The 27,047-nt window shown below is 49.4% G+C and overlaps 2 protein-coding genes across 12 annotated transcripts in view; one reads left to right on the top strand and one right to left on the bottom strand.

Annotated features, from left to right (window-relative positions):
* Nucleotides 1-27,047, top strand: part of PELP1 (proline, glutamate and leucine rich protein 1) — a 45,715-nt gene that overhangs the window by 828 nt on the left and 17,840 nt on the right. For 2 of the 9 annotated variants that reach the window (XM_089900506.1, XM_022596067.3), the window contains exon 1: nucleotides 15,790-21,942. The exons of 3 other annotated variants lie outside the window; for them this stretch is intronic. In XM_089900506.1, the coding sequence (XP_089756632.1) occupies nucleotides 21,694-21,942 (249 nt within the window). In that variant the 5' untranslated portion in view covers nucleotides 15,790-21,693. 4 more of the 9 variants (XM_089900508.1, XM_022596072.2, XM_022596073.3 and 1 more) reach the window with 4 other exon arrangements.
* Nucleotides 7,915-16,432, bottom strand: ARRB2 (arrestin beta 2). Of its 3 annotated transcripts, none has more exons than XM_030763303.2 (15): nucleotides 16,325-16,432; nucleotides 13,395-13,425; nucleotides 12,694-12,754; nucleotides 12,537-12,581; nucleotides 12,110-12,306; nucleotides 11,757-11,816; nucleotides 11,319-11,386; nucleotides 11,050-11,185; nucleotides 10,695-10,779; nucleotides 10,322-10,394; nucleotides 9,890-10,027; nucleotides 9,099-9,182; nucleotides 8,934-9,013; nucleotides 8,765-8,855; nucleotides 7,915-8,471 (listed from the first exon to the last, which is right to left on the bottom strand). In XM_030763303.2, exons 1-15 carry the CDS (start codon nucleotides 16,345-16,347, stop codon nucleotides 8,378-8,380), a joined length of 1,266 nt encoding a protein of 421 aa, XP_030619163.1. In that variant the 5' UTR covers nucleotides 16,348-16,432; the 3' UTR covers nucleotides 7,915-8,377. The 3 variants fall into 3 exon arrangements, with proteins under 3 accessions (XP_030619163.1, XP_022451820.1, XP_089756673.1); XM_022596112.3 differs by having other exon boundaries at nucleotides 8,765-8,819; XM_089900547.1 differs by lacking the exon at nucleotides 16,325-16,432 and adding an exon at nucleotides 13,559-13,641.

Below are 27,047 nucleotides of genomic sequence, written 5' to 3'. Positions count from 1 at the left end.
GCTTACACATTGGAAGTCCAGCAAGGGGTTCAGTTTGACTGGAGTGAACGCAGTGTGGTGGTGGATAGGTGTGACTGGGGAGACTGGAGTGGGGAACCAGATCAGGAAATGGCTTGCAAGCTAAGGAATTTGGACTTTATTTTGAAAGCATTTGGGAGCCTTTGAAGGATTTTCAAGCAGTGTATTCTGACCAGCTGTACCTTTTAGGGAAGATCAATATTCACAGTTTATGGAAGATTGAGAATGAAGCCAGTTTGCACAGAGTTAGCAAACGAGTGGAGACTTTCAGTTAAACTTGAGAGATCTAGCGTTTAACTTCACTCCTTTACTAAATCCTAGGGAGATAGCAATAAGGGGATTTTAGAAAGGAGTCAAGGAGAGAGAGGAGTTAATAGCAAAACTTTAAATAGAAACTGCAAGACAGAAGGGTGTGTGGTAACTGATTTAGCAGTGAAGCAATTAAGCCAGCAGTGAAGAAAGCTTAGAAGCAACTCTTTTTTTAAAATTTAATTTAATTTTTTATTGAAATATAGTTGATTGGCTTAGAAGCAAGTTGATTTACCCTTAAATCAGTGGCATCCCAGTACAGCTGGGCTGTAGGTAGTACTAAAATTAGGAGGATTATTTGAAGTAGTTAGACCCCCCTATCTCCTCCTTTATATCCTCATATATCTTGGCAGCTACTCACCCCCAACTCATCAGATTGCTGGAGGTTTCTTGGTTGGAGATGGAAACCAGAGAGTCTTTGGCATGGAGGGCACCTGGGCATGACTGTATTTAAAACAGATTGAGTGAAAGTTTATTTACTGAATGGTGGTTTCTAGAACTCTGGCAACCAGGCTTTTACCTTCCAGGTCAGAGACTGGAAGACTCTCATCTGGGGAATTTGACTATTCAGAGGAAAGATCTAAGAGTATTAACATCAGGGGTTCTCCAGCAAAGCAGTTAGCCGGATCACCCCATAGTGAAACCCACAGTTGATAAGTCCCAACTGTGTCCACAGATCTTCTAGTCAACTTCTTAGCATGTCACCCTTAAAATGAGCAGACAAAAGATTTCTAGATGTTTGCAGAAACTTTCTAACATGGAAGGCAGAGACCAAAATAAACAGAAAAAAAACCCCAAACAAACCAAAAAAACCCCACCTTCGATGACATAGAGTAAAACTTAAGGAAAAAAAATATTGACGCGCTTAGGTCAGAGATACTATAATAAAGGATTGAATCCAAGAAAACACACTTGAAAAATAAAACCATGAGGGAGAGAATGAAAAATTGAGCAAAAGGGTTGAAAGAGAAATTGAAACACTCTCCCAGCAAGTAAAGCAAAAGAAAGAAGATGGCATATAGGAAAGATGATGTGAGAAAATTAGAGAATCAGTCCAGGGGGCTTAAATTCTCTGAGAACAGGGAAAACAAAGGGAAGAAAGGACTTGTGTTTCTAGATGAAAAGGACCCATTAAGTGCCCAGCATCAAGGCACATCGTGAAATACCAGAACACTAGTCTCACAGGAAAGGGTCTTGCAGAAGCTTCCAGAGAGAAAATAGACCAGCAATCAGAATGGCCTTGATCCTCTGAATACTAACACTCCACACCAGTGGAGCAGCGCCTTCAACGTTTTTGGGGAAAGTGATTTCCAATGTGGAGTTCTGTACTCCAGCTGTAGTAGGGTGAAGGCTAAAAATGCAGTGGCTCAACCAAACAGAACTTAACTTTTTCTCAGAAAACAGTTTGGTGTGGGTAGTTCAGTGTGCTCCACAAATCAGACCGAGACCAAGGCTAGCAAGCAGTGCAGCTCTGCCATCCTTTAGGCTCTTATGCTCAAAAGTATGGTCTTCAGGCCACAGCATTGGCATTACCTAGATGCTTTTTAGAAATGCAGGATCTCAGGCCCCACCACAGACCCACTGCATCAGTATCTGTGTTTGAAGGTCCCAGGGGATCTGTATACACAGTATACTTTGAGAAACGCTGCTTTTCCCTTCCAGGTGATCTGTATGCACAGTAAACTTTGAGAAATGCTGCTTTGCTCTGGGACATTGCTGTGTGCAATGTCAAAACTGGGTTGCTGCCCTCCGTGGGTTGCAGCTGGCAGGAAGGCAGAAGAGTAAATATGGAGGAGGCACACCTGTCTCGGAGGTCTGGCTAGGGAGTGGCACATATAATTTCTACTCACATTCCTTTGAAGAAAACCCAGTCATGTGGTCTTACCAGCTCCGGGGTTCTGGGAAATCCCGTCCTTACCTAGCTATTGTTCTAGCACCGTGGCAGAATAGGTTTTAGGGGATATCTAGACTCTCACAACAGCCCAACTATCAATAACGAAGATAGAATAAGGACATTTTGATATGTACAAGGTCTCAAGTTTCTCTTCCAAGTACCCTTCTCAGGAGGTGACTAGAATTAGACCCTAGTCAGAAGCCTCCTGGAGAGAGATTTTTCAAGGAGATGGAAGAGATAACATCTGTTTTGTTTTGAATGAATTGAGAGGATACCCAGATTTTTGGAGGAGAGTATAGAGCAGAATTAGTGATAAATCAGAGAATAAGCAAATTTTAAAAATGATAGCTATTCAGGGAAAACAGTTGTGCAAGAAGAGAAAGGTAATCATAGTAGACCACATGACGCAGCTATGGATAACATTTGCAATAAATCCTGGATGTTGATTTAACCCCGATTGATAGAATTCCCTTGGGAGAGCTTCCCATGTCGGGGCAGGGGGGGCGAAAGGGTGCTCAGGCTTCACCTTACATGGCAGGAAGCCCATAGACAATGCTTAAAACAAAAATCAAGAAGTAGCAAAACAAGCATGTTGTTTAGAGATGGAGGTAAACGCCAAAAGAAACATCGAACGGAGGTGAAAGTAATTGCCTCTGAGGAGAAGGAAATTGCAGGGGGAAGGAATTTACTTTTTCTTGTAATAGCCCTTGTAGTCGTATCTGACTCCTTCAACTATGTGGATATACAACTTTGAAAATAAAAATTAAATAAACATGAAAAGCAAGAGAGGAGATAGACTTGACTGTGAAAGAGCCCTGAGTGCGGAGGAGTGTGTTTTCTTTGGTTTCCTGCCTTTATCCCTCCCTTTTTCCCTCCTTCCCTCCCTGCCTTCCTTCCTCTCTCCCTTTCTTCCTTTAACGGAAGAGACTTGCACGGGTCTATTTACCATGGAGGAAGAACCAGTAGAGAGAGGCAGAGTTTGAAGAGATGGGGGCGGTTTGATGAATCAAGGTCTCAGAGGATGTGGGAGGGGGAGCGATCTGAGCACAGGTGGAGGGATTAGCTTCGACCTGGAGGCGGCACCTTAGCCTTGGTTGTGTAGGAGAAACGGTGTCGATGTCGGTACTTGCTTGTCGGTAGGAGGTGGGAATTAAAAATCATTCATCCCTCAGAGCCTAATCTCTGTGAAGAGCGGGAGAAGTCACTCTGAATGTGAGGAAGGTTTAGAAAATTATGAGTTGGATGGGAGCAGGAATAGGAGGTGACCAGGGACGTGGAGGGGGATAGGGGGTTATCAGGTGTTGAGGGCCCAGCTGAGGTTAAAGGCCATAGGTTTGTAGTGGCCCAAACCCATACCCAGCGCCTAGCATGGTGTTGGCACCTAGGATGCGTTAAAAATATTTGTTGGATGAATGAGTACATACGTGGTTGTGTGATTTTTCTCTGGCAGTGCCTCAGCAGCCCCGTGTTGGAGGGGACAAGGGCGGGGTGGTGGTTAGAGCCAAGAGTGGGGTTTGAGAGCAGGTTTTGTGAAAGGAGGAACAGTTGAAGGTGCTGATGGGATAGTGGTTGATGTGATGATCCTGAAGTTTAGTCTGGGAAGAAAACCAAGTGTTAAATTGCGAGAAAACAGAAGGGCCAAGAGCTTGGTGACAAAAAACCAAGAAGTCATTAAAAAAAGTGATTATAATTGACTACATATTAAATATAAAAATTATGAATTATTAAAAATGCCAGAAGCAAAATACTTTGAAGCTAGAAGTGATGGTTGCACAACATTTTGCATGAACTAAGTGCCACCGAATTTTACACTTTAAAATGGTTAACTTGGGACTTTCCTGGTGGCACAGTGCTTAAGAATCCGCCTGCCAATGCAGGGGACACTGGTCCGGGAAGATCCCACGTGCCGCGGAGCAACTAAGCACGTGAGCCACAACTATGGAGCCTGTGCTCTAGAGCCCATAAACCACAACTACTGAGCCCACGTGCTGCAAGTACTGAGCCCTTGTGCCACAACTACTGAAGCCCGTGCACCTAGAGCCTGTGCTCCGCAACGAGAAGCCACCACGAGAAGCCCGCGCACCGCAACGAAGAGTAGCCCCCGCTCACCGCCACGAGAGAAAGCCCGCGCATAGCAACGAAGACCCAACGCGGCAAAAATAAATAAATAAAATAAATAAAATGGTTAACTTTATGTTATATGAATTTTACCTCAGTAAAAAGAAAAGAAAAAAAAGCTAGGAACAAATTCAGAAGACAACGTGGGACAAATATGAGCCAAATAAATGACAAAGGGTTAATTGCTTTACTATATAAAGAGTTCTTAGGGTACTTTTAGAAAAACAACATCAACCCAGTAAATCGGGTTCATCCTCACTCATGATCAAAGAGATGCAAATTAAAACTAGGGTGATACCATGTCATCTGCTTGATTGGCAGTAATGAAAAAGGCGCTAACCCTTTTTTTTCTCATTTTTTAAAAAAGCTTTTATTGAAGTATAGTCGATTTATAATGTGTTAGTTTTAGGTGTACAGCAAAGTGATTCAGTTATATGTATACTTACATATATATATATATATATACTTTTTACATATATACTTTTTTTATTTTTGGCCACACTCTGTGGGATCTTAGTTCCCCAACCAGGGATCGAACCCGTGCCCCCTGCAGTGGAAGCGTGGCGTCTTAACCGCTGGACCACCAGGGAAGTCCCTGTATACTTTTATATTTATATGTTGGGTTGGCCAAAAAGGTCGTCCGGGTTTTTCCATAAGATGTTACATAAAATGTTCTGTAACATCTTGTGGAAAAACCCGGACGACCTCTGTAACATCTTACAGAAAAACCCAAACGACCTTTCTGGCCAGCCGGATACTTTTATATATATATACTTTTTCAGATTCTTTTCCACTATAGGTTATTACAAGATGTTAAGTGTAGTTCCCTGTGCTACACAGTAGGTCCTGTTGGTTATCTATTTTATATACAGTAGTGATGCTTACCCTCTTTGACCCACCAATTCTGCTTTTTTTTTTGACCACGTGGTGGTTTGTGGGATCTTAGTTCCCTGACCAGGGATTGAACCCGGGGCCTTGGCAGTGAAAACAGGGAGTCCTAACTACTGGACTGCCAGTGAATTCCTCCACCAATTCTACTTTTAAGAGTTTGTCCTACAGACGCACTTTGCATGTGCAAAAAGACATATCTTCAAGGATAATTATTGTAATACTGTTTGAATTAGCAAGAGTGGACATCCTTCATGTCCATCGATAGAAAATTGGTAAAAGTAAATGACATCTAGGCAATGGAAAGCTAGGCAACTCGTTTTTAAAAATATATTTATTTTAGTTATTTATTTTTGGCTGCATTGAGTCTTCGTTGCTGCGTGCAGGCTTCCTCTAGTTGCGGCGAGCGGGGGCTACTCTTCATTGCGGTGTGCGGGCTTCTGTGGTGGCTTCTCTCGTTGTGGAGCACAGGCTCTAGGCGCACGCAGGCTTCAGTAGTTGTGGAACGTGGGCTCAGTAGTTGTGGTTCGTGAGCTCTAGAGCGCAGGCTCAGTAGTTGTGGTGCACGGGCTTAGCTGCTCCGCGGCATGTGGGATCTAACCGGACCAGGGCTCGAACCCGTGACCCCTGCATTGGCAGGTGGATTCTTAACCACTGCACTACCAGGGAAGCCCCTAGGCAACTCTTTAAAAGAATGAGGTAGATCTATGTGGATTGCTAAAGGAATGTTCTCCTAGCCGCATTATTAAGGGAAAAAAGCAAAGTGGAGAAGGGTGTGCATAGTGTGCTACTATCTGTATTTAAAATAAGGGGGAAATATGTTCATATGTATATGACTGTGTCTGAAGAACGTCTTTGGAAGAGTAATCAAGGAACTGCTAATAATGATCGCCTCTGGGAATGAGAAATGGGAGGCTGGGGATCAGGGGCAGGAGGGAGCCTTCTGTTCACTCTTTACTGTTTAGATTTTTTTTTTTTTAAGCCATGTGCTTGTTTTACTTAAAAACATTAAAAACGTGAAAAGCTAAAAGAAAAAAGGCATTGCTTCTCAAAGTGTGTGCTAATTCAAAATCCCGATTCATGGATTCTTCCTGGGATCGACTGAATCAGAATTGGGGAAGGTAGAAGCCTGGACTCTGTGTGTTTATCGCGTACCCCAGAGGATTCTGATTCACCTGAAAAAGTTTGAGATCCACGGGCCAAGAGCTCAGAGGTCAAGGAGCAGGTTCGTGGTTGTCAGAGGGATGATGCCGGTTCCTTCGCATGAAGAAGACCAGGGCGTGCAGGGTAGGCTGCTACTGTGGAGAGGTTAGCAAGGTCATTGGCATTTTGGCAGCACTTAAAGCCTGTGGGTAAATCATGATTTAATTAGATGTCATGAGCCATAACACAGACTAAAGGCCTGTATGAGTGGCTCCATTTGCCTCACCAGCCTCATCTGGAACTACTTTGCCACTGGCTGTCTCTGTCCCAGTCCCTCTGGCCTCTTTCAGTCTCTGAAATGTGCTCTGTTCCCTTCTGCCTTCACATGTGGTGTTACTTTTTTTTTTTTTTTTTTATGGTACACGGGCCTCTCACTGTTGTGGCCTCTCCCGTTGCGGAGCACAGGCTCCGGACGCGCAGGCTCAGCGGCCATGGCTCACGGGCCCAGCCGCTCCGTGGCATGTGGGATCTTCCCGGACCGGGGCACGAACCCGTGTCCCCTGCATCGGCAGGCGGACTCTCAACCACTGCGCCAGCAGGGAAGCCCCGTGGTGTTACTTTTGCCTGGGATACTGGAACTTCTCCTCATCTTCCAGTACTCTGCTCAAAGGTCACTACCTCCAGTGACATCTTTTTCCAGCCCTAGCCTAGATCAGAACTCCCTAGCTCCTGCATTTCTCCTTTGGAGCACAGATACTGCAATGATTTAATGTTTGCTTCGGTCACTGCCAACCCTATACTATGCCTGGCACATAATAGGGGTTTAAATCAAGATTGTTCATGGAATGAATGAATGAGCCTTAAGAGAAAAAGGAGAAAGGTTGGGCTACAGGAATGGGAGTGGGTGGTGGGGTGAGGGATGTCAGTGGAGTACTGCTAACTCCCTCCAGCCTAGCCTGGGGCTTCGGCCAAGCCTCTGGGAGTCCCTGATGGATGTCAGAGGAGCAGCAGTAGGATGTAGCTTCTTGGACTTGTCCACAGCAGCATGACTCCCTTTGGCTGCCCAAAGCCTCGGTGTCTGTGTTACAGTGTAAGGACCAGGCTCCACAGAGATGTGTGTCGTGTGGCTTCTGCCTGCAGCCGTGGTGCCGCTGAGCCCCAGGAGTGGACAGCTTGAGCAACCATAAAGAGCAGTGGAAATGAACACAGTCGGTCACGACAGGTCACCATGCAGTCGTGTGTGTCAACTGCAACAGGGAAGGGCCTGCCCTGCGCACCTCCCAAGAACATCTAGTCTGCAGGGAAGTGAGTTATTATTCCCTCTGTAAATGGGTGAGTTTACTTTGTGGCTTTACCAAACTGTACCTTTGAGTTGGGACTGACCAAATCAAGTTTCCATGTTTACCTTGGAGCTCAGGTACAGCTGTGGGCCGGCCAGGCGCCACGTGGGTGCAGAGAAGAGACTGCGCCCTCACTCACGGCTAACAGTCATGGGTGCGCACACCATGTGCTCCTTAAGCGCTGCTAGAAAACACACGTGCTCATGCCTATTAAAAGGTTTATTTTCTTCTTTATGCTCAGAAGCAAAGAACCGGCCTTGCCCCCCAAAGGGTCTCATCCTGAAGGAATGGGAGGCAGAGATAGTGACAGGAGGGGGTGTTGGTGTGAGGTTGAACGTGGGAGCTCTTCCCCCCGCCCTTTCCCTACTGTCCTCTTCAGTGTCCCCCTCCAAAACATTTAGGTACAAACCCAGCTTGCCACCCACTGGGGGCTGGGGAAGCACAGCCGTAGTCAAAAAATTAATGCCCACGATCCACAAGAGATGGGTCCAGTGTGTATCTGGTGGGGGATAGGGGAGGGAGGGAGGGAGGTGAGGGGTTGGTTGAGGAAGCCGCTGGGTGGAGGGGAAAGGAAGAGAGGCTGGGATCCCCCCCGGTGACAGTGGGGGTCTTGGTCCTGCCCCTATGTCTCCCAGCACCATCCACGCCCTTCTTCCAGCCCCGTTTCCTAGCAGAACTGGTCGTCGTAGTCCTCGTCCTTCATCCCCTTCAGCCGAAGCCGGGCAAAGTCCTCAAACACGATGTCGTCATCTGTGGCATAGCTTGGTGGTGGAGAGGAGGGGTGAGGCGAGGGCTCCGGCCCTCCTTCTCCACCTCCCACACCCCTCCCGGAGACAGAGGTGCTGGGGCAGCCGCGGGGCTGGAGGTATTTGCAAGAAGGGACAGAGAAGGGGAGGTAATCGGCAGCTCACATGGCTAAGTCCTCTCGATTGGATGCTTCAACCATCCCTCCCCCAAGAGAAAAACAATGAGGGGCAGAGGGTAGGTTTGAACGTTACAGGAATCTCTATCCAAAGAGAGTCAAAGCTAGGAAGGTAGGGGGTGAGTCTCTTACTTGGTATCAAATTCAATGAGGTTGGTGTCCACAGGGGCATCTGTTTCAGGAGCAGCTGAGGGGAGGAGGAGAGTGGGGGGGTGGGGGGTTGCTGAAAGGACCGGCTTTTTCCTCCACTGGCCTTGCTTCAGGCCTTCCCTTGCGGGGCTTGGGCGGGTGGCAAACTCACCTGACTGGGGTCTGGGGAGGGTGATGTGGTCATGGGGTTTGGGGTGCATAAGAACAAAAGGCAGTTCCACGGAGACATCCCTGGGGAGAGAGAGAGGCACGGTGATGAGATGACACTGCAGCGCCAGAGGAAAGCCCTGCGCCACCGCCCCACCCCAGCACTCACCCGCCTCGAGACACCACCAGCTTCACCTTGACCCTGTAGGACACCAGGATTCCCAGCACCTCCTTGTTGGCACCCTCCTTAACGCTGCAAGTGGGAGGAGGAGTTGGACCAGAGCCCATTGCCCTGCGCCCTAGGCTGGTCTTGTGTAAGGTACCCGGCTGCATCCTTCCTCTCATCTTCTCAGTTCTCTCCAGTAAAAGCCCAAGTCCTTGTGACCCAGCAGCCCTGCACTGTCTTGCTCTCCATTAGCCCTCTGACCTCACTTCCTGCTCCCACGCTGGCCTCAAGGCCTGCTGTGTGTGGTCGTGTACAGAGGTGCCAGTGTGGGTGAAATCCAGCCCACCCTTGGTGGAGCTGTTCCGAGAGGCACGGGGCCCGCAGAGGCCAGCAGTGGCTCTGCGGCCGCTCCTGCCGCCTCAGACACACGGGGCCGTCTGCCTCCGCGTCTTTGTGCCTGTAGTACCCTCTGCCCGGAGCACTCTTCCCCTGCGCACCCACAGTACCTACTTCCTTTATACCTTTCCTCAGATTTCACCACTGGATTACGTGCCCCCCCCGCCCCCGCCGCGGCTTTATATCTCCTTTCTCTGCCTTGCTTTTTCTCCTCAACACCTATGACTAAACATGCCTTATATTTTGCCATTTATCTGATCTGTCTGGCCTCCGTCTCCGAGAATGTAAGAGATGTTTGGGGTCTGTTCTGTTCACCGATAGAGCCTGGCACACACCTGGCGTGGAACGAGTGTCTGTCTCCTGTGCTGTAGGACTCCCCTCCCCCAGCCCCCCCTCACATGGTGCTGGATGCCAGGTTGGTGTCCTCGTGCTTGAGCTTCCCGTCCAGGGCGAGACCGCGCTTCTCCCGGTTGTTGCTGAGCAGGGGGGTTATGGTGTACACCTTACAGAACGTGGAACTGGGCGACACCTGGTCACTGGGGGATGGGGACAAGAGAGCGAGACTCTGGGGGCGCAGATGGGGTGAGGGGGCAGCTCCCACCCCCAGCAGCTTCTCCCCGGTCACTAGCCCCTGCCGTCTTTGGGCACAGGTCACAGGGAGGAGGTTTTGGCTCGACCTGCTCAATAAAATGAGCAGCTCGGAGCCACTCAGCTGGAGGGAATGCCCTTGTAAGTGGAGACAGTTCGGGAAGAATTGCCCCCCAACCTCACGTTCCCTGGGCCTACTCTTCTCCCCTGAGGTTGGGACCCAGAGCTGTTGTGCTACTCACTCTTGTTCGATCTGAGCCACAGGACATTTGTACTGGGCGGTGCTGAAGAGGCAGATGTCGGCGTACTGTCTCACTGTGGGGTGGGGTAGGGCCAAGCAGCTCCACATGGAGTGCTGGCAGCCCCCCCACCCCCAACTCCAGACCCAGGCAAGGGCCCTGGCCCCAGCGCATCACCGCCCCTGCCCCTCTGATGACCCGCACCCTCCCCCTAGCAGTAAACCCCACCCCCATCTCATCCTGGGACAGACAGCCTGAGTCCTTTGAGCCCCTCGGGTCTCCCCACTGGGCTATGTCCTGGGGCTGAGCTGATGCCTGAGGCCACATTTGCAGCAACTCCCTCCCCTAAGACACTCTTCCAACCCCCATGTCCTACCAGAGACTTTGATCTTCTTGACAGTCTTGGTGGAGTTGTTGGTGACGTGGACATTGACATTGAGGGGCTCCCCATGGTAGTACAGCTTTTGAGTGGGGGGGTCAGGTTAATCGGATCTTTTTTCACTGGTCCCATTATTAGTGTGCCCCCTGACACACACACACACACACACACACACACACACACACACACACACACACACACACACACACACACACACACACACGTTGCTAGGCCTCCTCCCTCTAAACCCAAGCCCACCCCCAGCTAAGGTGGCCTCCTTTAAAAACACCATCCTGACATGTGGCTTCACCCCTCCCCCCCCGGGTCTGCAGCAGCTGGGTCCCCACCCCACCTCCTTGTCCAGGGAAGCCTCAAGGTGGAGGGACCGGTCAGACATGAGGAAGTGGCGTGTGGTTTCAGCCGAAGGCTGGGGGCCGGGTTTCTCTGGGGCAAACTGCACCTTTCGGATCACCAGACGCACGGAGTTCCTGGGGGCACAGATGAGGGGTGAGAGGGTCAGTCCTCAGATGCCCAGACACTGGCTCCCGCCTCCCACAGGGGCCTGGGGCTCCTGGGACCCAGAGGGAATGGTCAGACCTGAGGGGAGGTTGCTTCTCTCACCTTTTGTGGCTTTTCTCTTCTAGTGATTTGGCACAGAAGGCTCGAATCTCAAAGTCTACCCCACAGGCCTTGGGAGGGGGAGAAAAGGTCACATCTTACACAAGGCATCTGCCACTGCCGCCACTCCCTTCCTTCCCACTTCCCTGTCTTGGCCATGGACTCTTGCCCCATCATGGTCTGAGGAGCGTAGGGCCTGGGTCTTCCGCCTCTGCCTCCCCGAGGCCCGGCCCGGCAGAGGCTCGGTCCTCGCTGCACAAGGTGAGCCCCTCTACTCAGGGCCATGCAGGTCAAGGGCAGGAGGCGTCGCAACTGAACAGTGACCATTCCATACACCCACTGCCATCGGGGACATTTCCCTATCCTTAGTCCCACCCTGACGCCTCCTCCCACCCCCCCGGTGTGTCCCCTGGCTCTTGCTGGACCCTGTTCCTCCCGTACCTTCCCTGTGTCCTCTGGGCCTGGTTGCAGGGTGACGGAGCAGGGCAGGTTCTGGGGTATCTGTGGCAGAAGAAAAGAGTTCAGTTCTTCCAGAAAGCCCCAGAATCTTCCTCCCAATCTCAACTTAAGAGGTTGGAGGACTCCTGGAGAAGAGAAAGGAAAAAGGAAGGGGCCCCGGGGGGAGGCAAAGAGGCAAGGGCTTCCTGAGTGCAGGGTGACCCTGAAGCGGGGGTTCTAGGGTCCCTCCTCACTGTTTCTCCCAGACCTGCCCTTAACAGGTGCCTCACCCCCCCCACCCCACCCCCAACACAGTCCCAGACGCCTTGCTCTGCAGAGGGTGGGGGTGTCCTCACTGTGAAAAAAAAGGGGTGGGCATGCTTGCCCAGCTTCCTCAGCAGCCGGTCCTGCAGGCGGGTGGGGGGCCGGGGCGGGTTGGGCGTTGGGGGGAAGGCCTGGTAGTTGGCGATGAACAGGTCCTTGCGGAAGGACAGGCCCAGCACATCCAGGTCTTCGCGGCCATAGCGGAAGGCACAGGTGAGGGTCACAAACACTGGCAAAGGTGGGCAAGGTAGGGTGGTCAGGAGCCCCCCTCCCACAGTCCCCTCACCTCCTGGCAGCAGCTGCCCCTTCCTCAGCAGCATAAAACCGGCCTGGATCCTACTCCTGGCTTCCGCCTCGGCCCTCCGTCTCCCCAGGGCCCCTCTCAATGCCAGCCCATTTCATTTCCCCACCTCCCTCTTTCCCTCCCTCCCCTGGGGCCCCTGGACTCAGGGCCAGTACCTTTGCGGTCCTTCAAGTAGTCAGGGTCCACTAGCACCACGCCATCTGGGAAGGGGACACATGAGCTCAGTTCCTGTCAGGGCCTCTCCTCCATTCCTGGGCCCAGGAACTGCCTCCCCTCTTGGGGCACATGATGCCACTTTCTGGGCACACTTACCTACAGGATCCACTTTGTCCAGGTGATCTACAAAGTCCCGCTTGCCCAGGTACACGGTGAGCTGAGGATGCAGAGGGGTCACAGGGAAGATTGGGTAGGCGGGTGGCAGGGCTTCAGAGACCTCAGAAGTGGCTGCCCTGACCCTGGTCTTCCCAGGCTGGGGTATCTGAAGGAGTTTCTCCTGGTTTCCTCCCAGTGGGGTTGGAAGAGGAGAGTGGTGGGCTTTGCCGGACTAGCCAATCTTGAGGCTTTTTAACTGCTCCCTAATATCTTTTCGCACTTCTGAACACCAGTCGGGTATATGTGTGTGCGTGGGTCCAGGAGGACCTGGCGATAGGCAGGCAGTTAGAGAGCCTCACTGCATGTCCTCAAGGACTTCTGGGATAAACAGGCCATAGCCTGGGGGGATGTTATCTGTTCCCAGCCCCAGGCACCCGTGGGTTGGCTCCTAAGAGGGCTCCAGGCGTGAGCTTCTGGCCCCTCCCCCTTGGTCTCACTTAGGGACCCAAACTGAACTGAGCCTGTCCCCACCCAGCCCTGTTGCTGGCTCAGGCCTTTGCGGCAAGGGGCTTCAGGAGGGAAGGAAGTTGGCTCTTAGCTGTCACAGGAAGTGGGGAGCTTGGGGTTGAGGACTGTCTAGGGGCAGGCTGGGCCTTGTGAGGGCCCAGGGAGGGTTGGGAGAAGCACTGTGGGAGACTCACCTTGCAGTTGGGACTCGACTTCTTGAAGACCCTAACAAAACAGAAAGGGAAACCTCACTGCCTCCCTCAGACTCAGCAGGGACCCCAGTGCCAGGACCTTGTGCCTCCCAGCCTGAGAAGCAGAGGTCACCCGAGATTCCTGCCTGGAGGCTTTGGGGCCTTACCTAGCCCTACCTGTTCCCACTTCTTCCCAGAAGGAAAGGTAACCAGAGGTCCTTAATACTCCCAGCATGGCAGCCCCTCAAAGCTGGTTGCCATGTCAACGCCCCCCCCACCCCCCGTAGTTCCCCTCCTCCCATGGCAGTGGCCACTGGTTGCCAGAGGAACCACTCAGGCTCTTCCCAGAGGACCTCCCCCAGGGGAACCTGAATGGACAGGTTGCAGTAGTGTCTGTGTAAGGCCTAACTCTCTTTCCATCTCTGGTCTCCACCTCCCACAAGAGCTGGAGTACTTGAAAGAGCAATGGCTCTAAAATGGTTTCTATTATGGGCAGTACCTAAGTGTGACCCTACTCTCCATTAACCTCCAACTGTCCCCATCTCTGATCTCAGCAGCTTAAAAGCTTATTTGTCTTTCAAGGCCCAGCTCAGATATCACCTCCTTTAGAAAGCAGATCCAGCCCAGACTCTGGTCACTCCCTTTTTTGGGATTCCTGTCAAACGTTGTTTATGCTTTACCTATGGTGTGATAGCGTGCAAGGGCAGTTAGCTGTGTATCATCTATCTCACCAGATAGACTGTGAACAGCAGAGGCCTTATTAATTTGGGTGTCCCCAGCACAGCACCAGCCATGAGACAAACATGATGATGCTGGCTAACATTTATTGGATGAATGGTCTATGCTCAGCACTGCTGCAAGTATTTCATGTGTGTTATCTCTTTTAACACTCTTAGCAACCCAATGATGGGAGATCCTAATGTTCCTATTTTACAGGTGAGGAGACTGAGGCACAGGAGAGGTCAAATATTTTACCTAAGGTCACAGAGAGTGAATGGTGGAATTTGGGTGCAAACAGGTATTCTGGCTCTTCATCACTAAACTATTGTACTATCCTGCCTCTGTTATTGGCATTAGGTTTGTTGGAGTGAAGGAGATTCACTTTCCAGTTGCTGAAACAATCTAAGCCTGGACTCCACCCATTGCTGGGAGGGTAGGGAGGTGTCTGGCGACCCCTGTGTCCTGGCCACTGTGGGCCTATTCTTTGCTGCACCGTCTTACTCCTCCCAATCCACTCTGCCTCTGTAGTTATATCTGTGAAGGGTCCCCAGGTAGCAGAAATTGAAATCCTGCCAAGTGGCCCATCCCTCCTCTAACTCCACCACCCCAGTTTTTGCTATAACAACTTCACATGCCCCTTCTTCCCAGAAGGCCAAGCTATCCAAAGACTATAAGGCATAGGGTATGGAGGCCCCCAGGTATCCCCATCTAATAAAGAAGAGCAAACATTGGTAAGGTGGCAGCTAGGATAAGCACCCTATCTCCTGTCCCCACTTGGGGGCTGACTGCTGTGGCATCCTCCAGCTCTCCCTCCCCTTTGCTTCTGGTTTTCCTCTTTGTCCTAGTGTTTCTTCCTATTAGGAGTACTGGCAGAGGGTTGGGACAGCCACAATCCGTTGGACAACTGGAGTGTGGCTCTGGGGTAATTGCCCTGAAGTAGCTGCAGGGCACCTGCCCTTTAGATTCTAACCCAGCCAGCCTCCTGCGGGCTAGGGAGGAGCAGTGTGTATACTGCGGTTGGCATGACCAGAGAGGTACCCAGTGAGGGGGCAGGGGGCAGCAGAAGCAGATGCCCCTTCACACTTCCTGCTATTCTCTCCATTTCCTGTGGCCCAGAATTTGATGGGGGTGGGAGGAATTGTGCCAAGTCAGCAGTCCCCCTTTGGTCCATCCGTCCCCCTCCCTGAACCACATAACGGAAATCTGGGGCCTCCCTCAAGTCAGCAACTTCCCCTTTCTCTGTGTTTAACCCCTAATCCAGGACACCAATCCTCGCTCCGATCATCTCTCCAATATCAGTTGACTTGGTGCTCACAAACCTACGCTTTCCTACTCTACGGGTGGGGGGTGGTAGGGCTGGTAAAATTTTTTTGCAGAACAAGTGACAAACCAGAACCAGGCCCCCATTCCTGATCCTCTCCGGAGAGAAGCAAATAGCCCCACTCTTTTTCCTCTTTTGCTCCTGCTCTCCAGGGATTCAGGCGTTCACCCACTGCCCCCTTGGGGGTGTTGGGTCACAACAGGAAGTGGATTTTGCTAGAGACCAAAAAAGAGAACTCGGGGTGTCAGTAGAAGGAAGGAGCCTCGATTGCACAGAAAACATCCGGGGAGTGGATGGCGTGCCCAGAGCAGATACAGCTTCCCCTCACGCCCGGCAAGAGGGGTAAGGCCCAGAATCGGGGAGGGTCGCCAAGCACTCTGCTCCACCAAGATGAAGCTGTTGCTCCTAGCAACCCGGGGGAAGGCAGAAGTTTGGAAGCGGAGCCACCCGGCCCTTGGGACAGGTTGGGGCAGCCCGACTGCCTGTGGGTTACTGGACAGGAGGCTTTCCAGTGGCTCGGAACGAGCCTGGGGGGGGATCCCCTCCTGGCATCCAGCCTGCCCATACCCGTCCCCTCGGGGCCGGCCACCTGCTCCGCCCTCCTCCGCCCCTGCATCGCAGCCTGTACTGGAGTCGTCCGGCCCCCACATGTCTGCGAGAACCCAGATGCAGGTTTCCTGATCCCCTTCAGCCCTCGCTTTCTGCATGGGCTGTGGCATGCGTTCCCCTCATCATCCCCGAGGACCTAGGCGTGCGGCCCCGGATGGCTGTCCCCTAGGGACCCAGGAGTCCGACCCCCGGATTCTCTCCCCCGGGTTCCTGTCTGGGGACCGTCCCGGCACCCGCCCCGAGCCGCCGCCCACGTCCCGCTGCGTGGCCCCACCTCTCTTACCTGGTCCCGGGTTTCTCCCCCATGGTGCGCGCGCCCGCCGCCCGCCCGGTTCGCGGCTAGCTCGCAGCCTCCTAGCCCGCTGCCAGGTCCCTGCTCCTCCCCGCGCCACTGCGCACGCGCGCCCCCGCTCTTTCTCCACTCCCCCCTCCCCTCCTTTCCCCCCCGCCTCGGATTCTGGGGAACTGGGGCCAGATGCGTCAGCCCGGATCGCGCGCGCCACGGCGCTGCCCGCCCTCTCTTCACAGACACGCGCGGTGATTGGCTCCACCCGCTCCCCTCAGCACTCCAGCCCCACCCTTCCCGAAGGATCCCTAGCTGGCGCGCGCTGTCCCTACACCCTGCTCTTCCCGCCCATCTCTCCGCCCCTCCACACCCGCTTAGGAACTGATTTGGCCTCCTCAAACGAAGGCGCCCGCCTTCCAAGAGATTAAAGCCCTCTGATTGGTTCCCTGCATCCAGGACCCTGCAGGGGTCCCCTCCCCTTTGTTTGCTTTCTCAGTGGCGGTGGAGGCGAAGGCGGTGGTGGGGGCGGTGCAGGAGCTCAAGCACAGTCTAGGAAGGAGGATGAGGGGAGGCACACGTGGGTGAACGGTTCCAGTTGCGTGATGCTCGCCCATTGCGCGCCTCTCACCAGCTCACCCCAGAGCTTGTAGCCGTCTTTGGCCCGCCCTCCCGCTTCTTTATTGTGGTGTGTCAGCTCCCCCTGGTGTCTGTCTTTGATCTTTGCAGGGTTACTTTTCCTAATTTCTCTTAACCACCCTTCTCCATCCGTTCATCAAAGCTAATATCCATTCATGCACGCCTGCATCTATCCATGCCTATTTTGTGCTAATCACTATGCTAGGAGATGGGGACCCAGACATGAATTTACATGGCCCCTGCCTTCCTGGTATGGTTGAGGAGACATATAAAGAGGTATTATGATCCTAGGAACGCTATAATAGACGTATGACTCAGAAGACAAAGTGACTCCCAGCGCTTGACTGGGGGAGGGATGGAGGCAGTGCAGGCTGTCCAGAGGAGGGGACATTTGAAGACAATCTTTCTGAAGGGTGGGCAGAAGTTGAGAAAGGGTTTTCCAAAGAGAGAGAAAGGCAAGGGGCACATCCTGTTCTGAGGTGTCTGTGGGGTTAGAGGGCAGGAGAGATAAGGCTGAGGAGGATGGCTGGAACAGGAGTGTGAAGGATATTGTATAGCAGGTAAAGGAGTGAGACAGGGGCCTCTCGTGGAGGAGGACACATGGATCCAGTAGTGGTTTTTTTAAGCCAAGGGGTGGCTTAAAATCTTCCTAAAGGATGAGATTTCTCCTTTAGGAAGATAATTCTGGGCAGTGTGGAGGATGGAGGGAGTGGGGCACGGCTGTTGTAGATGAAAACTAGTCAAGGAGAGATGACGAACAATAGAGTGGAAGGGAGAAAGGGGGCCAGGCTGAAGAGTCATTTTTAGGGCAAAATTGAGCGGACTGGGGGAGGATGATGGATGATGGACATTCCTAGACTTAAGGAGCTAACGTATCCTCTTTCTTCCATCTCTTTCCCCATACTCCCCTGTCTCCCCCAAATGAACTAACTTCACCCTTCTCCCTCCACTTTTCTGTGCAACAAAAAGTAATGTGCACAACAAGTTTCTGAAATCATCTTTAAGGTTCAAATACAGGCTTACTAACCAGCTGCTACTTCCCCACCCCCAGTTCTCCCACCACCTTCTAAGCTCACTCTTCACACCTTTCGAGCTTTAGCTCATGCATTTCTTTTAAACTCATGAATCACTTTTGTCAAAAGGTCATGACCAGTAGGTAATGAGATCTATATTGCTACATATCTAAAGTGATTTTGGAGCTGAAAGGTAGTGGTCTGCATGGCATTAAAGCTACTGTATTTAAAAAAATACTAATATAAAGATAACTTTAGAATATTAAAGAAGGCTGGAAAGAATGAAAGAGATACACCATATAATCATAGTGGGAAAAACCATCATTATAAAGACATCATTTCTCATATTGCCTATACATTTAATGCTGTATCAAAATAATAATGAGACTTTATTGGGGGGGGAACCGGATTCTAAACATTATCAAAAGAATCAACTTTCACATATAGTCAGGAAAATTCTGAAAAATTGGAGTGAAGCAGGCATTTGTCTTACCAGATAATTTGTTATGTTATGATAATTAAAATAGTGTTATTGGTGCAATCATACTAAACGTGGCGATGAAACAGAATAGGGTGTCCAGATACACACCCACATGGTAGTATTTCAAGTCCATGGAGAAATAATGGCAGATTCACTAGATAGGGTTGGGACAATGGGCTATCCATTTGGGAAAAAAAGTTGTATCTCTCACACCTTAAACAAAATGAATTCTAAGTGGTTTAAGATCTAAATGCACAGAATAAAACTATAAAAGTATTAGGAGAAAATACATGAGAATATTTTTATAACCTTGGAGGTTAGGGAAAGCCTCACAAGATATCAGACCCCAGGGCTTGAAATAATAACAGCTTACACTTTATGTACAGTACCTACCATGTGCCAAACATTGTTCCAAGCATTTTACAAATATCAACTCATTTAATCCTCACAAGCCTATGAGTGAATGTTCTACAATATCCCCACTTCATAGATAAAGAAGGGGAGGCACAGTTAAGTAACTTGCAGACTCACACAACTTGCAAGAAGCAAAGCTGGTGTTTAAACCCTGCAGTCTAGCTCCAGAGTCTGTGCCCTTAATCATAACACCTTCCTTGAAAAAGGCTAAGAAATTTAAAAATAACAAAATAAAAAGGCAAATTGGAAAAAATCCCTTGCAACCTTGCAACACAGATAACAGTCAAGAATACATTCCCTCATCTGCAAAGAGTCCCTACAAATTAATAAGATAAACAACCCAATAGAAAAAGGGGTAAAAGTTATGGAAAGATAATTAATAAAGAAGGAACACAAATGTCTACTAAACATATGAAGTTACTCCATTTCGCTAATGAAACAAAAGAAATTGAAAGAAGGAGATATTCTTCTTCATTATTCAGTTGACAAAATTAAAAAATAAACCTAGTTTTGGGATGATGTATAAACTAGAGAACACTGTTCTACATGGTTGGCAGGGGCGTTAATCGATGCAAACTTTCTAGAGGGCATTTTGCTTAGTTCTTGTCAAAATTAAAAAAGGCATTTTCTTACATCCAAAACTCATTCATTTATTCACTCAACAAATATTTACTGAGCACTTTTTATGTGCCAGGTACTACTGTTCTAGGGGATGAGGATAAAATAGTGAAGATGACAAGACCCTTCTTATGGGGTCTGTATTTTAGACAGAAGAAACAGTCAGTGAGGACTTCCCTGGAGGTGCAGTGGTTAAGAATCCGCCTGCCAGTGCAGGGGACATGGGTTCGAGCCCTGGTCTGGGAAGATCCCACATGCCACGGAGCAACTAGGCCCGTGCGCCACAACTACTGAGCCTGCGCTCTAGAGCCCGCGAGCCAAAACTACTGAAGCCTGTGTGCCTAGAGCCCGTGCTCTGCAACAAGAGAAGCCACCGCAGTGAGAAGCACACGCACCACAACGAAGAGTAGGCCCTGCTCACCGCAATTAGAGAAAGCCCACACGCAGCGATGAAGACCCAACGCAGCCAAAAAAACACAACAGTCAGTGAATAAGTAAGAAAATAAATTTTGGATAGTGTGATGAGCTGTAAAAAAAATTAAATAGGGTAATGTGATAGAGGGTGATGGGGGTGAGAGTGGGAACTTCTTAAAAAGGAGCCCTTTCTGAGGATGGCCAGATGGCATCAGTCATACAGAGTCAAAGGAACGTTTCTCCAGGCATGTGCCAAGGCACTGAGGTGGGAATGGGCTTGCCAGAGGACAGAAAGTAGGCTAGTGTGGCTCAAGGATAGGGAAAGAGAGGGGGAGTGACTTATGTGGTATGTGTTGAGGTCACAGGTGGGTATGGGTCGGATCGTGGGGATTCTAGTAGGCCAAGGTGAAAAGATGGGATTTCATTCACATGATATTTGGAAGCCACTGAAGGGCTTTAAGCAGGGAGTGACAAGGACTGACTTCCATCTGAAAAGACAACTCTGGTTGCTGCGTGGAGAAGGGAGTACAAAGGGCCAAAAGGGGAGCAGGGAGAGCAATGAAGAGGCCACTGCAGGAGGCTAGCATAAGAGGCCAGGTGAGAGAGAATGGCTACTTGGCCCAGAGTGTCACTGGAGATGGAGAAATAGAGAAAAATGAACCCTACTGGGTAGTATATTTTGGAGGCAGAATGCCAGGACTTGAAGAAGGATTAGATAAAGTGCAATGAAAGAGGAAAAAAGATCACCCTTGCATTTGAATCTGGGATTTGAATTTTATTAGATTCAAATTATGAAGATTTTGTGTACAAAAAAATGCACAGAAGTATCAGGATGTTCATTAAAGTGTTTATATTAAAAAAAAAGTGTATTAGTGAAAAAACTGGAGCAGTTGGAAGTACTCAGCAAAAGAATTGTGAACTCGTGGTGCGCCCATTTCATTGTACCGCGCCGCTTAAAAAACGGCGTCAAGTTGCCCACAATATATATCGAGTGACAAAAGTCAAGTACAGGGCTTCCCTGGTGGCGCAGTGGTTGGGCGTCCGCCTGCCGATGTGGGGGACGCGGGTTCTTACCCCGGTCCCGGAGGATCCCACATACCACGGAGCGGCTGGGCCCGTGGGCCGTGGCCGCTGAGCCTGGGTGTCCGGAGCCTGTGCTCCGCGGCGGGAGAGGCCACAGCAGTGAGAGGCCCGCGTACCGCAAAAAAAAAAAACCCAAGTACAGACCCCGCTCTTGTAAAATATACTCTGTATTTATGTGTTTGTGCATAGACTAATATTAGGAAAGTATACACATTACTGGGGGAAGGACTTGGGGGGGAGGGAGTTTCTCTTTTTACTTTATGCCCTCTTTATTGTTTGAATTTGTATTTGCAAGGCACGTGTATTGTATCATTTCTGTCGTTGTAAATGTAGTTAACAATATCTATGATTTCAGACAACGAGGCCAGGCCAGTGATGCCTAGATCGAAAGTGTCCTGAGATTACGCTACGTTAAAGGCTAGCTTTTGGACTCCGGCGCCTGTAGTCCTGACCACGTGTTCTTTAACTGCCACTGGTCCGGCCTCCCGCCCTCAACCCAGCCCACCGACCAGGCCTTGACACCCCGGGAACTAAACACCCACAGCTGGGTCGCCCCGGCCCTTCCCCGCCGCGCATGCTCCCTCCCAGCCGGCGAGCGGACTGCAAAGCGCAGGACCAAGGCCCCCTCCTCAAGCCCCTCCCCTCGAGGCGTCCGTCGCGGGGTATTTGCGTCATCGCGCCACGCCACCTCTAGAGCCCGGGGGAAGATGGCGGCAGCTGTGCTTAGCGGGCCGTCTGCGGGCTCCGCGGCTGGGGTTCCCGGCGGGACCGGGGGTCTCTCGGCGGTGAACTCGGGCCCGCGTCTCCGCCTGCTTCTGCTGGAGAGCGTGTCGGGGTTGCTACAGCCGCGAGCTGGGTCCACCGTTTCTCCTGTGCACCACCCAACCCGCTCGGTCCCACATTTGCCGGGGCTCATGTGCCTATTGCGGCTACATGGGACGGTGGGCGGGGCCCAGGTGAGTCTGTAGCCCGCAGGCCCGCGGCCCTGTTGGAAGGTTGGCGCAGCTTTTGTGCACCGGGGTCTTGATGCACTGCAGCTGCAGTGGAGAGGTGGAGGGAAGGAAAGCTGGGGTCAGAAAGCGGATCCAGGTATCACTCTGGACGAGACTCACGCATTTCTCCTTTATCAGCCGTGAATCGAAGAAACTCGGAAGAGAAAGGGCCTCGTTTTCTCTACTGCTAGGCTATCGGTAGACACGCATGAATGGGTTCGATCCCAGGCCTCGTCATTCACTAGATGTATGATCTTTAGCTTCTTTTTCATCTGGAAGTATCTGTTTTGGGGATTGTTTCGACTGAGTGAATGGATGTATTCAACAAATATTTACTGAACTCTTACTGAGGGCTAAATGCTGGGCGCTCCAGTTATAGATGCGATGGCGATGAACAAAATGTTACAAAACACTACGAGAATTGTATTGTAGGGACCTCTAACCTAATCTGGAAAATTGCAGAAATTTTCTTGAGGTACTGGAGTTTAAGTTGAGATTCCCAAAGATAATCATAGGAGTTGGGTAAGGGAAGAAAATAGGAGGGGCGGTTCAGTCAGCGAAAAGCTCATGTGGGAAGGTCCTCTGGTAGGAACTGAAAAGAAGGGCATTGTGCTTGAGGTTCAGAGGTGGAGGGGAAGAGAGTGGGCGCTATGAGGTGAGTAGGCAGTGAACAGATCATGCAGCGCTTTGTAGACTGGTTTAGAAGAGTCCTTTGGATTATACACAGACTAGAATCTAACTTCCATTCAGTCCTACAAGCTAGAAACCCAGATGTCATTCTGAACACTTTCTTTTTGCTCACACACCTCCATATACAGTCTGTTAAGTCCTTTTGATTTTATTCTCTAAGTAGCTTTCAGATCTGTCCACTTCTTTCCATATCTTTCCCATTGCCCCCATCCTGGCTTTAACCCCCATCATCTTACCCAGATTCTAAGAAGACATAACTGTCTAACCTACAGTAGGTTCACCTTTAATATTATCTCCCGTGCTCCATCTTCTCCCGCTAACCCTCCCCCAAATTCTATTCATCCTTCAAGACCCGTGTACATGAGTTCTTCCTTGTCCAACATTTGTTACCGGGATCTTCCCAGCTCTATGCTTCCTTCCAGGAAGAGGGTTATCACAACCTACTGGGTGGTTCAGTAATCTTAGCCTCAAATTTATTAGAGATGACCTCATTTATTTATTAGTCCTCATTCAGGGTGACAAAACTGTGCCTCTGTTATCTCAGCCCAGTTCCCCTCCTGTGATTCATGTGGTTCCTAAGTATTTCTGAAATATTATCTATTCTGTTTATAAATGTGTGATTTCCGTCATCATCTCTTTCAAGTCTTCCCCTCCTCCCTCAAGGCGAGCTACATGAACTTAATGTCTTGCTTAATTTCTCTTAAGTGTCTAAAAGCATTTTTTTTAAATTGAAGTATAATTGATTTACAGTGTTGTGTTAATTTCTGCTGTACAGCAAAGCGACTCAGTTATACACATATATACATTCTTTTTTATATTCTTTTCCATTATAGTTTATCCCAGGATATTCAATGCAGTTCCCTGTGCTATACAGTAGGACCTTGTTTATCCATTCTGTATGTTTTGATATAGTTTATATCTACTAACCCCAAACTCCCAGTTCATCCCTTGCCCACCCTCCCTTCCCTTAGAAGAATTTTGAGTAATAAAGAATCTAAGGGTGATGTGGGAAACACCTTTAAATTGCCTGTACTATATTTTTTGGGTATATCTCGCCTTGAATTTTTTTCTACTTGTCTGTGTTGTATTGAGTTCTCAGAACGTGGACCTGTGTGGTGGGTTTCCTTCACTTCCTTGTAGATTTTCATTCAACAAAGATTTTTTGAGTATCTCTTATGTGTTACCTACTATTCCTCATCTCTAGGTAGATAAGTAAGACATCATCCTTTTCCTCGGAGAATTTCTAGCTTAGCTGAGATGAGAAATGAAGGTAAGTAAATAGGCCTGGAGCTTGAGAGAAAAAGAGATCCATTGATTGGCCCATCCATCTACGCTTAATCACCAACTTTGTTTTCCCACAGGTACTGCAAACTCAGTAGTTCCAAAATGGAACTACCTGAGCACAGTTCACAGTTTCTGGCTTGCATTATGGCAGCTGGTCTCCTTGCTGTCAGTCTTGCTCTTTTTAATTCATTTCCCACATAACAGCTGATCCTGTTTGTAAAATCCTTAACCTGTTTGCTGCCTTTTAAGATCCTTAAGCACCTGAACTTTCCTGCCTCAGGGCCTTTGCACTTGTGCTTGGAATCTCTCCTTGTGCCGCCTCTCCATACCCGCCCCCCCCCCACTCCCCCCCCACACAATCCCCCAAATCTTTTCAACTCAATGTTTGTCTGTCACTGCCTTTGGGAAACCTTTCCAAACCACCTATGATTAGCTGTTCTTTATTACACCATATGGAAATTATTTATTCATTGTACATATACACTCAACCTCCTTCCCCCATACCCACACAACTGGGCTTTGATTTGTTTTCGTGTGTAGTTAAAAAAAAAACTTCTGGAAAATTTCAGATGACACAAAAGTAGAGAAAATAGTATTTTGAACCACCCGCACCCCGGCCCGTGCTGTCTCTATCACCCAGATTTAACAGTGAACATTTTGCCAGTCTTGTTTCATTCCCACTTTCCCAACTTTGCCTCCAACCTCCCCTGCCCCCGGAGCGCTTTATTTTTATTTATTTATTTATGGCTGCGTCGGGTCATAGTTGCGGCGCAGGGGATCTTTCGTTGTGGTACGTAGGCTTCTCTCTAGTTGTGGCATGTGGGCTCAGTAGTTGCGGCACGTGGGCTCTCTGTTTGTGGCACGCGGGTTCCAGAGCGCATGGGCTCTGTAGTTGTGGCATGCGGGCTTAGTTGCCCCGTGGCGTGTGGGATCTTAGTTCCCCTACCAGGGATCGAATCTGTGTCCCCTGCATTGGAAGGTGGATTCTTAACCACTCGAACCAGGGAAGTCCCTCCCACCCCGGAGCATTTTAAAACAAATCCTGTATCTCATTTCCCTTATAATTGCACGTACTTTGAAGGACAGCGTGTCTTGTTCTGCCTGTGTCCCTAGGGCTTTGTACTGTCCCATTCTCTAGCCAGTACCCAGTGATCTTCTTAAAAATATCAGTAAGATTAGAGCATTGTCCTGCTTAAAACCGTACACTAACTTATTGCACCAGGCCTTACATAGTGCGGCCTATGCTGGCCTCTTGACCTCCCCTCACACAACTCCTGGCCTGTCTTCACTGTGCTCCAGCCACCCAGGCTGATCTCATTTCTGCAGCAGCTGAGGCCACTGCTCATTAGTTCTTTCACTCTTTGCTGGGAAACTCCTGGGGAGGTGAGCTGCTTGTTTAGATCCCAGCTTCCATGCCACCATTTCAGAGGAGCCTTTCCTGAGCACGCTGTTTTAAAATACAGTGGTCCTTCCCATTTCAGTCATTTTCTGTCAGATTATTCTGTTTTGGTTCTTTCCTAGCGTTTATCACTATTTGAAATAAATTAACTTATTTATTATCTGTCATGTTCTCTCTTCTCACCTTGTTTAAATTCCATTATAATCACTTCCTCACCCTCCTGCCTTCATTGTACTTGCCCGGCAGCACCCCGTCTGTGCTAAATCCAACTCTGTTTATTTGGTGCCTGTACCTGTTACAGCTCAGTATGGCTGGAGATACATGTATCCTGGCTGGCTGGTCTCACTTTAAATTCAGGCTGTCATCTTCTCAAGTGGACTCTTAGTGTTGCCTAGGAATCCTGTTACATTTCCACTTTCCTAGACAACCTCTGATTACTTCTTTCCATCCTCACTCTTAACTGATGACGTCACTTCCCATTTCAGTGAGAAAATAGAAACTGGGGGATGGGAATTCCCATAGGCTGCCGTCACCACATCTGCCAGCTTACCTGTGTCTGTGCTCTTATGCTCTGCCTTCCCTCCCATCACTAGGGGTGAGCTGGTCCATGCCCCTACTAAGGCCAGCCCTCTGCTTGTACATGACATCTGTCCCCTCTGCATGTACACAAGTCCTTTGCTTCTCCACTTGTTCAGATCAGCTTTTCCTGCTTTGTTAGGTCATTTTCATCAGCATATAGCTCAAAACCGCTTTAAAAAAGTCCCCCTTCCAGCTCCTGCCCCATTTCTGTGCTTCCCTTTATGGCAAAACTCCTCAAAAGAGTTGTTTGCACTTTCTCCCATTCTTCTTTTTAAAAAAATAATATTACTTTGAAATGATTTACAATTTATAGAAAATTTGAAAGACTATACCCTTCACCCAGATTCCCTGAATGTCAGTATTTTAAATGCATATTTGTTTGATCATTCTCTGTGCATATGTTTTCTGGGTCCATGAAGGAGGAAGTTGCAGACACGATGCCCTTTTGCCTGTAAATTCTTCAGCGTGCATTTCCTTGAAAACGACGTTCTCTTACATAACTGCATTCCATCATCAAACTCAAAACCCATACCAGTGCCGTAAGTGATTTAATCTGTAGATCTTATTCCAGTTTTGTCAGTTGTGCTAAAAGTGTCCTTGATGGCAAAAGAAAGATTTCTTACGGTCTTGACATTTTTGAAGAGTGCAGGATAGTTATTTTATAGGATGTCCCTGAGCTTGGTTTGTCTGCTGTTTTCTGGTGATTAGGTTCAGGATGTGCAGTTTTGGCAGGAACACTGCCGAAATGATGTGCGACGTTCTTGTCGCGTTGTATCAGGGGGCACATAATGTCTCTTTGTCCCATTACTGGTGATGTTAACTTTGATCATGGGTTAAAGTGATGTCTGCCAGTTTTCTTCATTATAAAGTTTTGGTTTTTTCCTGTGGGGAGATTATGTAATTTTGTGTCTTGTTACCCTTTCACCCGTTTTTTTTAGTGTCCATTAAAGATTCTTCCCTGAACGAATCATTACCCCTCCCTGAACGAATCATTACCCCTTAGAACTCATCCCATTTAGGCTTTTAGCCTAACTACTTCACCAAAATACTGCTTTACCAGGTGACTTGGTAAGTCTTGAGGGTCAGCAATGACCACTGAAGATATCAAGTTCAGAGG

Source organism: Delphinapterus leucas, chromosome 19, assembly GCF_059928025.1.
Source record: "Delphinapterus leucas isolate spDelLeu-1000000601 "Yukka" chromosome 19, BTC_Dleu_Yukka2, whole genome shotgun sequence".
NCBI lineage: Eukaryota > Metazoa > Chordata > Mammalia > Artiodactyla > Monodontidae > Delphinapterus > Delphinapterus leucas.
The sequence above is the reverse complement of the archived record's forward strand: the minus strand, read 5'-3'. Positions and strand labels throughout refer to the sequence as shown.